The 14886-nt window shown below is 39.7% G+C and overlaps 1 protein-coding gene across 1 annotated transcript; it reads left to right on the forward strand.

Moving 5' to 3' along the window:
• The first annotated feature begins 6196 nt into the window (after nucleotides 1-6196).
• On the forward strand, nucleotides 6197-13255 carry znf277 (zinc finger protein 277). Its single transcript, XM_038274257.1, has 12 exons — nucleotides 6197-6338; nucleotides 7699-7915; nucleotides 8005-8093; nucleotides 8215-8297; nucleotides 8950-9041; nucleotides 9302-9412; nucleotides 11421-11553; nucleotides 11809-11876; nucleotides 11987-12083; nucleotides 12181-12223; nucleotides 12584-12758; nucleotides 12921-13255. Exons 1-12 carry the CDS (start codon nucleotides 6308-6310, stop codon nucleotides 13111-13113), a joined length of 1332 nt encoding a protein of 443 aa, XP_038130185.1. The 5' UTR covers nucleotides 6197-6307; the 3' UTR covers nucleotides 13114-13255.
• Nucleotides 13256-14886: the final 1631 nt, after the last annotated feature.

Here is a 14886-nt window from a genome sequence, read left to right on the forward strand (position 1 = left end):
ACCCTTTACAATTTTAGTTTTACTTAAATCAAATCCTTTAAATGTTATAAAACAATTTCATGCACGCCTTTACCGAGCTACAACAATAACCCAAAGCACACATTTAAATCTACAAAAGAACAGCTTCACTGGAATAAGACTGAAGCCTTGGAATGGCCCAGCCAGAGTCCAGACCCGAATCCCATCAAAGATCTGTGTGGTGATCTGAAGAGGGCTGTACAGAGGAGATGCTCTCACAATCTGTCAATTTTTTTTGGTGTTAAAACAGAAAAGTGGGCAAATATTTCCACATAAAGATGTGCCACACTGACAAGCATCTTACCAAATAAAACTAAGTTCTGTAATAACAGCAAAAGGTACTATTCGTTTAAGTAGGGTTGCCATCTCTCGGAAATGGAAATAAGGGATGCGTGGGTCCTAGAGAAACTTCATTGACGCGGGGGTCTGGGGTCCTCCCCCAGAAAATTTACTACTAGTATTGGTCTGTGAGGCAGACACCTTGTCTACTTTTAAGGCTAGGCTTAAAACTTTACATTTTGATAAAGCTTATAGTTAGTGTGGCTCAGGTTATCCTGAGCTATCTCTATAGTTATGCTGCTATAGGCTTAGACTGCTGAAGGACATAGGGACCCCTATTTCATCCTTCTGCTTCATTCTATCTCTATTCTCCCACTCTGCATAATCTGTTAGTTCAATCTCTAACGTTGAGCTCTCTCTGCTTTTTCTCATTATAGCTTCGCCTCGTCTGTTCCTTTTTGGCTGTGACACCATCCAGGAGAGAAATATCAGCTGTGCTGCTGCCATCAACACTTTTGTTTATGGATGTTGGAGATTGGCCTGTTTTCCAGTGTAGTCCTGTTTCTCTGACTGTGACTGGCTGGATGTGCTCTCTTCATCCTCTAACATGGGAGCTGGCTCAGAGCTCGTCTGCCTGGCTGTGTGGTTCCTGGATGGGGCCGCCTTTCACAGCTGCCTTTTGTATCTCTGGTTCTGTCTCCTTAAACACCAGTCGCCCTCAACAGATGGCCGCTCACACTGAGCCTGGCTCTGCTGGAGGTTTCCTCCGGATAAAAGGGAGGCTTTCCTCTCTACTGTCGTTACAAGCATGCTTAATGTGAGGAATTACCTTTGAGTCAATGAGTTGATGCCATTAACTGGTTTTCCTTATATAGAATACTTTGAATCAATTTGACTGTATATGAGATGGTGAACTGTAAAGTGCTTTGAGATGACATGTGTTGTGAGTTGGCGTTATATAAATAAACTGAATTTAATTTAATTAAATGAGTGTGATGTTGAAGCCCAAACTTTTTTTCATTTTGTCGTGGTTAACATTTAGCTTCTTTAAGGGCCTTTTAATCATGACTAAGTTAATACGTTTATAGGTCCCAGCCTGAAATTTTTGTGCATAGAAAATCCCCCCCCCCCTCATAAGTGGGTTCTCTTCATGTATTACAATACCATTCATATGATTTTAGTTAAGTAGCACCTATTTTAAACATGTGTGATCCCAGACACTTTACAGAGACAATTTAATAAAAATAAATAAGCATTTTTTTATTTTCATTTTCAAGAAACGCAGCAAATTAAATAAACTAATTGAGTAGCAGAATTTGTGTAGTGGCAGTGGACAGCTACTTGTATTGAGCAATTGACTTTGCATCAATCCCTCATACCAACCATGTATGTAGCAGTAATAGTAAGAATATAAACTCCCCTTTAACCAGAGGAACCTACGGAAGCTTACTGCATTCACAAAAGAAAAAAAATTCAGACGGCTTATCTCATAATTACGAGATACTGATCTCGTAATTATGAGATTTCGTAATCATGAGAAAATGTCTTATAATTAAGAGATCTTATCTATATATTTGGTCATGATTACTTTAGCCAGTAATGTAGCATCTCTCAGAAAACTCCATTTCATGATTACTTCTTAAAAATATCTGCATCTGTTCCTCTAAACAGTTCTCCGTACTAAGGTCTGACCTGATACGTGTTGGAGTTCTGCTCCTGTTTTTGTCTTCATCAATAAAGTACCCAGCTATAACCCTGGGATTATTACTTGTGGAGTAAGCATGCAGTCATATGACCATACGCTGAAATCTATCAACAGCTCCATTAATACAGATTAAGTATGGTTTTAGTTTCTCATATGAATCGTCATGCAGCATGAAGTTGGGACCTGGTCATTTTAAACGGTGCTGAAGCCTCAGTTGTACTCCTTGAGGATCAAGGATTTAGAGAATGTACTGGTGGACAGTTCTTTGGGACACCACCAAACCAGCTGGAATCTATTTCAGATGCATTCATTTATATCCATAAAGCATCCCATGCTAGTTTAATTGCTCCTGCAGGAATAGAGTGATTTCCAGCAAGTCAGAGTAGAGTGGGCTTTTTTTGCCTAAACAATTACTTACTGTAAGGTACCTGCACAATGCTGACAAACTAAAACCAATTCCATCTGCATTGAGGCAAATCTGTATTTCCAGGTGTCGCATACCTAAAAGGAAATAAAAGCATATTAAATCTGACCATCCACTCATTGTTAATGTTTCATGCAGCATAGCTCATCAATGGCTGTCCTTCCTGATCTCCTAAATATGACATATTATGTCATAATTACGAGATAAGATCTCGTAATTATGAGAGCTGGAGAACAAAGACAGAGCACGGGCTCATGCCAGCAACTCTCCACCTCGTGAGCCACCTTCACTCCTTAGGATAGATTAATCATATATAATACTGGGTAGGACATCAAAGGAATTAGGATAATTCCGTTGGGACCAAATCTAACATAAATTGAAGGTTTAGTTAAAATAAGTTTGATAAAACCAGTCCAAACATAGTTCATCCTTCTATGGTTTCCTATATGCTGCCTCACATTAATTAATTAGTTATATTTGGAAGGATGCAAATGATTTTATTTTATTAGAATCATTCCTATTTATTAAGAATCACATGAAGTCATTACTGGTCAAAGCTGGAGGATGGATGGCTAAACAGCGCTATGAAATTGTGATATATGTAGAGAAAGCTAAAAACTAAAAAACTAAAATTGTGAATAAATGTAAAGAAATCTAAAAACTACAAACTAAAAAAAAATAATAATAATAATAAAAATAATGATAATTCAAAAATAATAAATAAAAAATCTGCAACTGCATTAAGTCGGTGGACAATGTTAAATGATTATAATAGATGGAAAAATTATGGAAAAGATTATGATAGCTAAAATATGTTGCCAATAAATAGAGCCCTGGAATCACATCTTAGTTGGCAAAAATATTTACTGTTTTTTTCCCATTATGATACTTTTATGGTAAAATATCTATTTGCTGAAAATTTTAATTTTTAGTTCTTATCATTATCAGTTACCCTTTTTGTTTCCCTGGAAAGAGAAAAGTTCAAATCAGTCAAAACAATAGACCCCTTCATCTCTACAAAGGGTAAGTCAAATTATTAATCTGAGCTTCATTAAAAGTAAAAAAAAGATCAATCTCTATGCAAAATGTTAAAATCATAACACAAAGATGTTTCACGCAGATGACGAGTTCAGCTCTTCAGAATCAGGCTCAGTCAAAGCACACATTGAAAAGTTGGAGGATTTAATCTCAGCGCTCCTCTTTCCCAATGGTAGCTGAGATGACCCGATCATCAAAGTTCATTCTCTAATCCAGAAATCTCTGCCAATACTTTCCATCAGCCATCAGGTGGTCATCTAACACATGGACTTTCTTTTTATTATCAAGAAAAGTAATATCAAACACTTAGATACTAAAAATGTTAATCTTTGATTAAAATACAACACATCACAACACATTTCCCTTCTCATTCATGTTTTATAATTGAAAAATCAAAAAGCCAAAACTGATGTTAGACATCTTCAGGTGGGAGTCTTCATCTTTCTGTTGATGTTGGTCCCTTATACAGGCGGCATTTTGAACGAGGTTCAATGGGTGGTCTGCAGAGCAGCTGGTCCTCAACACATCAGGTGGACTACTGATGTGTTAATTAACCAATCAGAGGGGATTATTCTGCCCCTTTATTCTAATTTGCTTTGTTGAAGCTTTTCCTGGTTCCTTCCAGATGAGCTCAGATGAGCTCTGACCACTTTCTTTTGATGACTTTGAGCCACACCTCCTCCTGCTGAAGGATGGAAGGATGGCTGAGATGGTTCCCCATCAGGGTCTCCAGGCACCTTGGTCCCTCTGTAAAGCCTTCTCTGACTAAGGGGAAAAAAGGTCTTGTAGGTCATTTTAATGTGTCACCTGTCAGTCCCAGTCTGGCCAGAGGTCAGTGGTCAGGCCCGTTCTGTGGTCCAGGAAAGGGTCGACCCGTCATGAGCTCATGGGGAGGAAAACTGGGAGTCAAAATTAACAACATGCTGAATTAAAGGAGCTGGGAGAAGGACAGATCAGATGTTATCTTAGCCTTTCACAAACAATACTAGATAAAACAAGTTCATGTAGCTTAAAGAACTTTAGAATAAAATTTAAACTTTGGACTTTGTCACAAATCATTGAATTATTCCATAATTTCAAACTTACCCAGTAAATGTACTTCCTTAGTATTCGTACCACTTATCACTTGTGCACCTGCAGAAATCCAAACAAGCTTCTCCTCAGCAGAGGACTGTGTGTGTCAGTGGACTGCAGCAATGTAAACAAGGGGAGACGCTGCAGCACAGCCTTCTGTTGCTTCCACCAGACATGATGTGTGTGGAAGAAGAAAATAGGCTCTCTATCTGATTTCAAGAACGCATTCAATGAACGCATAACTCTGTAGTCCAATTCCAATTTGGCTTACTTGACATGTCAGATTTCAGATGCAGAATCTAGTGAGGTTATCCTCCATATTCACAACCACTTGGTCCAGCAGGTGCACCAGAGCTCGTTAAGTGGATAGTTCACCCGATTGTTCACCTCTGGCCATAACCTCTCCACTCTAAGGTTCTGTTGACAGGTCTATGATGTTTTAAGGTAAGTACAAAAGCAGGAAATGTAACACGCTTAATTTAATTTTCATTTGATCAGAATTCTCTGAATACTCTAAGTATGTGTGTGACACAATCATGTCAAGGCACAGATGAGATTATACAAACCTACGTAGAAACTTCTGAATGTTATTTAGTTCTTCTCCTGGTCTTATGGTAAAGAAAGCACATTTTAAAATTCATTGTGTATATATAATAGAATAGAATAAAATAGAAAATCCCTTTATTGTCCCATAATCGGGAAATTGTATTGTTAAAGGAACAGAGATTATAGCAAAAGTGGTCAAACAAATGTGGACTTTAAAAAGTGTATAAAAATAACAGAATAAATGACAGAATAATAAAAAAAAAATACTGCACTTTATAGTCCTTTATAGCCCTACACTGATCAGCTTCAAAGCCCAACTCAAACTACAGATGAAAACAAACCAGTCATGTAACCACTAAACTCTTAACATTTCCTTGTGATGCTTGTATTGTATGTTATGTTCTTTCTTATGTATTTGCCTGCCTAGGGACTACGGATGGAAACTAGCTTTGTAGCTATAATCCGGCATATTTACATTTGTCTTTATACTGATGTTCATTAATGTGCATTGTCCCTATTCAAATAAAATAAATAAATAAATAAATAAATAAATAGTGTTTTTACAAGGTTTTTACCAGGAGGAGATTTATTTTATTTTTTTTAATTTTTTGGGAAAAGTAAATCACTTATTAAGAGTAAAGAAATGGAAAAATGGCAAAAGAGGTTGAACAAAGATAAAGGAAAAGGATTATATAAGGTACAAAAATCAGTATTAAATAGAATCATTAATGAGAGAAACAGAAGGGAAGAAGTAATAATCATCAGATTAAGAGTGGGTCATACCTATTGAAATGAGAATTTAGATTTAGTAAGGAGGACAAATAATGATAAATGTGAAGGATGCAGAGAAAAAGAAAATGTGAAACTTGTACTGATGAACGGTAAAACTAATGAACATGAAGGAGAGAAAATGAGAAGAATGGTTGGAAGGACAGGCTAAGAAAGGAATCTTAAAGGAACATTGGGAAATGAAGGAAATATAAAAGATATTCACAGATTAAGGAAAGCATTATTTATTTATCTACAGAATACAAAATAAAAAGATAGAATTTGATATAAAGTAATGTTGCTACACACTCATGTACAGTAGGTGGCGGTATGCACCTTTGCTTGGGATCCGCCATAATAGAAAAGAAGAGGAAGAAATAGAAGAAGAAGAAGAGGTTGTTAATTTTTTTTTAAACCGTCATTTTCAGCCTTTAGACACCGTAATAATCTCTGTGATGACAGCGACTGGGGGAAACGAGCTCGGTGGTACGTAGAACTGAACCCCGTTTAACTGGAGCCCTTTACTGTGGCTGTAGATAGTTGGCTTGTTGGGAATTCACATGTTCTGGTGGTCTGGATGGAAACATGAGCCGAACTCTGTTCTAACGATGGTTCCTGTGTCCTGGTAAACAGAAGCACAGCAGTGAGTCTGAGAGGAACCCTCAGCGCACCTCTCCATTTGGAGACAGAACTGCAATGTTCTATACTTTTCTATATTTCATTAAACTATTGCGGCGAATTAAAACTAGTTAGTTAGAATAAAAGGGAATGTTTAAGTAAAGATAACCTGTACTATTTTGCCTGAACGTCTCAGTTGAACTGGCCAATGAACCAGTACAATATTTCAGATTTCCTATGGAAGTCTTATCTCCAACCGCACAGCATTCTGGGAGATGTAGGCAGAGCAATGATTTAGGCCGGAGGTTTTCAACAGGGGGTCCGCGACCCCTAGGGGGTCCCTAGAGGTACTGCATGGGGGCCACGAAAGTTTTGGTTGATTGGATTTTTTTTTTTATATATTCCCCCCCTGCATTTTTTTTCCCACTAATTGAAATGTTTTTAAATCCACATGAATTCAACACACTGAAGTAAACAGATAAATGGAGGCAGAAGATGTCTTTCAGTCATCAATGCACACATTCAGCGACACACAACAGCTCTTTCAAGCTGGGCACCGTTTCATTCACAACACCTGTTCCATTAATCAGGAATCAGAATCAGAAATACTTCAATAATCCAAGAGAGAAATTACTTTCATTACATTACTCCATCTGTAATAGAGTGACTATAGGACCAGTTTGATATAACACAACTTCATACAATATATATAATTAGGGGGTCCCTGCTCCATCTCACCATTAGTTTGGGGGTCCTTGGCCTGGAAAACTTTGAAGACCCCTGATTTAGGATCTAACAGCCAAACTAACCAGGTTGGTGGCAGGATAACTTGGTTAAAGGGCAACTATAAAGAGGGTTACACATAATAATTAGGGATGTCCCAATACAAGATTTCTGATTATTTAGTTCTTGGGGATACCTAGTACTGCTACAAGTGCTAAAAACTTTATTTATGAAATACTAACCAATAAATTCAGACTTGGACCCTGCATCCAGTACAGGTTAGAGGGGGCTTTTTTCCAACAGGGAAGGGCCTCTTGACAGCTGCTGCTGAAGTGAGAAGGTTTTTGTGATTAAACCAGCTGCTGAATTCTGAACCAACTGAAGGTGATGCAGCAGAACCTCTGAGGCGGCGGGTCAAACTGAACCCTCCTGTCCTCCACCCATTTCCTTTCTCTGGAGTGACATGAATTGTTCTTATTGATCAGCTAATTCATGTTTCCTGCAGGTGGAGACAGCATCCTGGAGCCTCTGAGTTTTCCAGAACTGGCAGCTGGAGGTACCAGTTCTCCCAGTCTGCTGCAGCATCCCAGTGACGAGCTGCTGGTTTGCCTCTTCTGCTCAGACTCTGTCCCTCTGCTGCAGAAAGACGTCCTCTTCAGACACCTGCTGCTGGACCACAAGCTGGTCATTGCTGATGTCAGGCTGATCGCCAACCTCCCAAGGTTGGTCTTATTGATGGCGGCCGCTAAACATTTGATAGTTTGGCTGGTGGCGGCCATTAACGGTGCTGGTACCGCATTTGTTCCATCAGGTACCTGGTTTACTGGAAGGGCCGCTTTCTGGAACAGCCAGTCACTGATTTCTGCAGCGTGATAAAGACCAACTCTACAGGCCCAGTTGGTGAGTCTGACGGAGAGCAGTAGCTGTGATTCCTACAGAGTAGCCCAGTCCCCAGCATTTACAGGAGCCACAGTGCTCCCTGACACAGCTTCTCTACTAATGAGTAGTTATTCACCTGCAGACAAACAGGAGGACTACTTCCTGCTGTGTGACGTCCTCCCGGAAGACCGAGTACTACGAGAGAAACTCCAACAACAACGGCTGGTGAGGACAGTAAATCTGACACTTTCTTAAAGTGCAAATGTAGTTCTGGTAAACAGCAGAGGTGGATAATCCTGGTCTAGAGGGTACAAACCCTAGTTTTCCTTCCTCCTGTTCACTTTCCCAGGTGAATGACCCCTAGTCTGCACTGTGGAGATGGAAATATAAATGGTTGGAACTGATCTCTGTGCAGGTTTTTTCCTTTTTGGACCTGGATTATTTAGCTCTGCTAAATGGCGCCTATGGCTTCCTGTGAGCAGCTAAGCTGGTAGTTTGCAGTTTAAGGTCTGGTCAATCCAGTCACTCCCACAGGCTGTTTAATAGACACCAAAGCTTCTTGGCTTTAGGCCTTTGCTGACCATCTACAAGATGCAGTCCTCCATTATGTGCCTTCCTGATGGGCAGGAAGGATCCCCTGTAGAGGTCTGTCTAACAGCAGTTGCACGAAGCCTCTGACTGAAGGAGAGGATGCTCATTAATAAGGACTCCTTGTAAAATGTGCAAACAGTTAATCTGTTTTAAATCATTGCGTTTTACCTCTACCCTTCAATCATCTGATGTTTTCTTTTTTCAGTTTTCACAGAAATATGTTTTTTAGTTGGGAAATTCCATCTCAGTGTTTGTTCTCTTTAAAATGAGCTCTGGTTTATGACAGGAGGAGGTGCTGGAGCAACAGCAGAAAGAGCGAGACGACTGCCACTTCCACCGCCTCTGCTTATTCTGCAGCGAGGAGTTCACTGGAAACAGGTCAGAACATCCGAGGCCTGAAATCACAGCTTAGATCTTATTCATCTAGACCAGGGGTGTTAAAGTTGTTCCAGAAAGGGCCGTGTGGCTGCTGTTTTTCTTTCCACCCAAGCAGTAGCTCACCAGACTCCATTCATCCCATCAAGTCATCAGGTTAAGACTAGACTCACCTTTCTGGATACGGTCAGAAAGGCCCTTTTTGGAACTAGTTTGACACCTGTGATCTAGACAGTATCACAGAGGATGAATCTTGTTTCCAGGGCGTCGCTGCTGAACCACATGGCCAGGGATCACTCGTTCAGCATCGGGCTGCCAGACAACATCGTGTACTGCAATGAGTTCCTGGACACACTGCAACACAAACTGGACAGGTAAGAACCAGCACCCTGGTAGCTCTGGGTCCTCTGGAAAAACAGCAGAAACACATGATAACTGAAAACAACATGGCGGCAGCCGATGTAAACACATGATATGCCACGGCTCTAGGGACGCCATCATCCTCCCATTGATTCCAGATTTCTTTGTCCTGTTTTAAAAAAAAAAGGCAGAACAGAGAAAGTAAACCCATCTAACTCAGCCTGATCACAGCTGACAGTCTCTCTCACAGTTGACATCATTTCCCCCAAGAACAACGTAAGAAGTTTGAATTTAATTGCTTAATTTCAATGTCAAACCAGCATAGAGTTAGAGAGAAAAATCCAGCTACTATTTTAGTAAAAAAAAACATTTCTGAACAATCCAATGGAATTATTTTCCAAGTTTGAAGCAATTTGCTTCCTATTCAGAATGTTTTTCAATTCAAAATGTCAGCATTGAGTTCGAGGCTTTTTAGAGTGGACCAAAACGAAGCTTTGTTTTGGTTTAGAAAATATGCAAATTGCACCTGAAGAACGGGTCGTTTGGCTTTTTTGTTAGCCAGATGACTCCCTAATTCGGACATTTAGAGTTGAAAAAAGCGTCCTCTTCAAACTTGGAAACTGTTTTTTTTTTTTACTTTTTTGGAACGACTATGACCTGGATGACTGAGAATCGTCACCAGCATATCTCTGCCGGGTAGAACATTAGCTCCACGTTGTGGCACAGATTAAAAGATGTTAAACTGTCACAGCTACACTGAAATGTGACAATCTGTACGCTCTACCTCATTATCCTTAGCAGTTTTAAAAGACATATAATCCCCCTGCCTGCCTTTGTGACTGCTTCTCTGTTCTCAAACTTATGACCACAAATAAATTGCGATGTTACAAGATCAATATTCTACTACAAAGATTTAAGAATCAGTTTTTAGTTTTGCGTTCCTGCAATGATAGAGATTTTCCCAGTGTTTATACATGTGAAACCTTACTGCTGTTACATCTGTGTCACATTTTAGATCAGTTAAAGGAGAAGTTCGGTTTTTAACACTTTTAGCCCATTTTCTGTAGTGTCCAGGATGAAATCGAATGATCGACACCAAAATTTTGAAAATTGGTCCTGTCTCTGCTTTTTGGCTAATTTAGAATCCACCCCTGGCTGCTTCAGAATGGCTTCCATAGAGCATGTCCGATAATGTCCTTAAAACAACCTTAAACGTTCTTTTTTTTAAAATATGCTACTCACCGGGTCGTCAGCGCTGTTCAATGACGTTCCAAAAAAAGTTTCGTGAAGAAAAAACGTTCCTGTAGTGTTTTATTTAGCATTTTGTAAATCCCATTGAGTTCTGTAGGAATAGTCAATATTCCGCTGCCACCGGAAACGGAAATGGGGCCTGTTTACACAGTTGTAGTCTTTTCGCTTCACTCTGTGTACTCCGACGTCGAGAATCAAGAATCCACCTTTCGTATTCCATTTTCAGAGTTTTTTAAAGTGTTTAACGGAGACGTTAGCACCTCGACGTCGGAGTACACAGAGTGAAGCGAAAAGACTACAACTGTGTAAACAGGCCCCATTTCCGTTTCCGGTGGCAGGGGAATATTGACTATTCCTACAGAACTCAATGGGATTTACAAAATGCTAAATAAAACACTACAGGAACGTTTTTTCTTCACGAAACTTTTTTTGGAACGTCATTGAACAGCGCTGACGACCCGGTGAGTAGCATATTTTAAAAAAAAGAACGTTTAAGGTTGTTTTAAGGACATTATCGGACATGCACTATGGAAGCCATTCTAAAGCAGCCAGGGGTTGATTCTAAATGAGCCAAAAAGCAGAGACAGGACCAATTGTCAAAATTTTGGTGTCGATCATTCGATTTCATCCTGGACACTACAGAAAATGGGCTAAAAGTGTTAAAAACCGAACTTCTCCTTTAAGTTCGACTGCTTTCAAAAAATACTTCCTTCTCTGTGTTGCCTGAAACGTTTTTTTGTTGCTAAGATGATCTGGTTCCTTTCCTGCCAGCCTGCAGTGTTTGTACTGTGAAAAAATATTCAGAGATAAAACGACACTGAAGGATCACATGAGGAAAAAAGCTCACCGTCGCATCAATGCCAACAACCACGAATACGACCGCTTCTATGTCATCAACTACCTGGTAAATAAAATAACATTCAGTGGAAAGAATAATCGAGCCAACATTTAATGGCCTGTTACATGTTTAAGAAAATCAAAACGTATTTGTTCAAAGAAACTTTAAATTGGGTCCCCAGTATAAACGTTAAGGTTTGGTCAAAGCCAAATGTTTTCTCTTCTCCCTCCTCTCCCTGCCATCTTGTCTTGAATTCAGCTGCTAATAAACAGTAGAGAGCATTGGAGGAAACTTTTTCTCATTGCTGTGTTCTCCTGAAAGGAACTGGGAAAAACTTGGGAGGAGGTGCAGAGTGAAGATGACCGGGAGCTGGTGGACGGTGAGGATGAGTAAGTGTCCTCAACCTGTCAGCTGCAGGTTGATTTATTCCCGTCCTTCAGAGCAGTTCTTTGTGAAATGTGTCCACTCCCTCTGACTGACTTCTATGTGCCATCCACAGTGACTGGTCGGACTGGAGAGCCCATCCTGTCTCTGCTGTTTGTCTCTTCTGTGATCATCAGTCAGAAACCATGGAGCAGATTTATAAACACATGAAGGTGAACTGTGCTAAATCATAGACAGCAACTTCCTTTGTTGAGTAGTTTTTATTTCCTGCAGACTGAAAAACCAGAATCTGTTCTGTTGCTTTAATAGGATTCACACGGCTTCAACCTTCAGGAACTAAAGACAGAGAAAAGTGAGTCAAATTCCTTCCTTCCTTCCTTCCTTCCTTCCTTCCTTCCTTCCTTCCTTCCTTCCTTCCTTCCTTCCTTCCTTCCTTCCTTCCTTCCTTCCTTCCTTCCTTCCTTCCTTCCTTCCTCTCTCTCTCTCTCTCTCTCTCTCTCTCTCTCTCTCTCTCTCTCTCTCTCTCTCTCTCTTTCTTTCCTTCCTTTCTCTCTTTCTCTTTCGTTCTTTCTTTCTTTCCTCTCTCTCTTTCTCTTTCTTTCTTTCTTTCCTCTCTTTCTCTCTCTCTCTCCTGGTTTAGAGCTACAGAGTTGGTAAATGTGGGTTTATCGGTTTGCTAATGACTAAACTCTGTCCTGTTCCCTCGTTTTAGACCTTAAGTTTTACCAGCAAGTTAAGCTGGTCAATTTCATCCGGCGGCAGATCCACCAGAGCCGTTGCTATGGCTGCCAGGAGAACTTTGACTCCAGAGCAGACATGTTGGACCACATCATATCTGAGGGTCATGTGATGAAACTGCCGCAGATGTCTACCTGGGACCAGCCACAGTGAGTCCACTTGTCTTTGAGATGCTAAATTCAGCAGGGAGTTGTCTTTATCTAGAACCAGCGACATAAACATATAGCTTTTACCCCTAAAGATTGTTAAACATTGTAGTGGGGTTCAGTCTCAGGTGAAGCTTTGCTCTAATCCAAATCTCTGATCTGCAGATATTATTTCCCAACATATGAGAACGATGCCCTCCTGTGTACGCTGTCTGAAGATGAAGGGGACGAGACGTGTCAAAGCGAGGACATACCAGTGATAGCAGAGGACATATCCAACCTAAGAGCGCTAAAACAGAACAGCATCCTCAACCAGCTCGTGAAAGACAAAGACTCCCGCAGAAAGGATGATGGATAGACTCTATATTTATTATTTCTGGACTTCTAACAATATAGCACTTTCCCAGCTTTCTCACTGTGGGGAGACTTCCTGGGGCTGTTACCCGAAAAACATGAACCTATATCTAAGACTTTAACAAAATAAACAAGCTAAGATATGATTTTTGTTGTTTATTTAAGTCATGTTCTTAAATATATTCTGCCCAGGCCATGCAGATTTGACTATAAAGGTGCCAGCCTGATGTCTCTCTGGATGAAGTGGTCCACTTTTTCAGTTCCTGTGGGGCTTTTTGATGGTCTCCCCAAGCCAATTCAATGTTGTGGGTAGAGAACAATTTAGCAGCAGTCTGTTTTCACCTACGCTTTTATTTTGAAGTTCCAACAACAAGGCCTGACAGGAAACAGCAGGATCTCAGAGTCTGATAAACTACTAAATATTGTGAAACAATCATTACAACACCTAAATAAGGTAAACAGACCCACTGTTACATTTTAGGCCATATTATGCGATAACTTCTTATTGGGAAATTAGTGCAGCACTAACATCAGAGGTAGGATGACTTTTGCAAACTTAAAAGCTTAAAAGCAACACCGTCATCAGTTTGGTTGATGGCATCTCGATAGCCTATATAATCATCTTTTCTTCTCTGAAATAAAAACGGCAAATCATTTTTTTTCTCTTTTTACACATGATAAATTGATCTGCACTAATGAAGCACTAGTCATTCAGTCTGTAGTTTTTTTCACATGGGTGAATTAATGAATGGGTGGTGTCAGCTTCATGCAACTCAAATAACAGTAACCATTAAAGGAATCAACACAGCTAAGGATTAATGGAGAAGCCTCAGAACTATTCATATTTAAACATCAAGACAATGATGCCCACTGAGTTCTATTGTCTTTACTGTTTTTATTGAGAATAGCAGAAAAAAGAGAATGAAACTATTAAGTGACAAAAATGGTAGACAACCTGAAACCTTTTGCAGATGAAGTTTTAATGTACCCAAGTGACCTAGCGTGAACCTTACCAGCATTAATAACATGCCTATGGCTCCTTTTCAGGATACACATTTAATGAAAAAAAGCCTATATTTTTTATTTTGACGACAACCCTCTTATTGATCTTCGCCATAAATACCGGCTAAACCAGGATGAGAAATCCATAAATACTTATGTATTCATATCCTAACATGTCCGTCATAGCAGAAATCAATTATAAACCAGTTATTAAGGGAGATATTCACAGTTGGAACCTGATATTATAGCTAAACATTAGCTCAGGTATCAAATCTATCAGGATGAATATTCTAAGGTGTTTAAGGAACTTTTCCAGTAATTTTCCTTAGAAACACCAAAAAAACTGGTTCAAGTTGGGGACAGATTAGTTTTCGGAGACATATGGGCGGCAAAAAACCCTCAGGATACAATCTAAAGTTCTCCTTCTATCAAAAGAAACATGATTAACTCTTCCTATTCTGAAAACTACTACAAGGCAGCTGAACTTAGACCTTTAATAGCCTAGTGTAGGGATAGCTTTAAGGCCAGATGGAAACAATGACCAAATAATGGGAAATTAACTTCCAATCATGGCACTTATTCAAAATCCGTTATTAAACACCTCTCTGATCAAGATCATCCATGGGTCAATAACTCGTTAAAACTTTTGACCGATATAGACTTGAAATGTTTTGGGTATAGCCCCGCCCCCTCCAGTTTACACCTCATCAATACAACCACAGACATGACATACTGAATAAAAAGCACGGTTAGAAGTGTCTTAATACCTCAAGGA

This window comes from Cyprinodon tularosa, unplaced genomic scaffold, assembly GCF_016077235.1.
Source record: "Cyprinodon tularosa strain WSP-4 unplaced genomic scaffold, ASM1607723v1 ctg900, whole genome shotgun sequence".
Taxonomy (NCBI): domain Eukaryota; kingdom Metazoa; phylum Chordata; class Actinopteri; order Cyprinodontiformes; family Cyprinodontidae; genus Cyprinodon; species Cyprinodon tularosa.

Excerpts from the sequence above, each read along its gene's own strand:
- znf277 (XM_038274257.1), top strand. The coding sequence starts at position 6,308 with ATGACAGCGACTGGGGGAAACGAGCTCGGTG. Across the intron at positions 8,094-8,214 it reads CAACTCTACAGGCCCAGTTG|ACAAACAGGAGGACTACTTC; the intron begins GTGAGTCTGACG and ends ATTCACCTGCAG. Across the intron at positions 12,084-12,180 it reads AGATTTATAAACACATGAAG|GATTCACACGGCTTCAACCT; the intron begins GTGAACTGTGCT and ends TTGCTTTAATAG.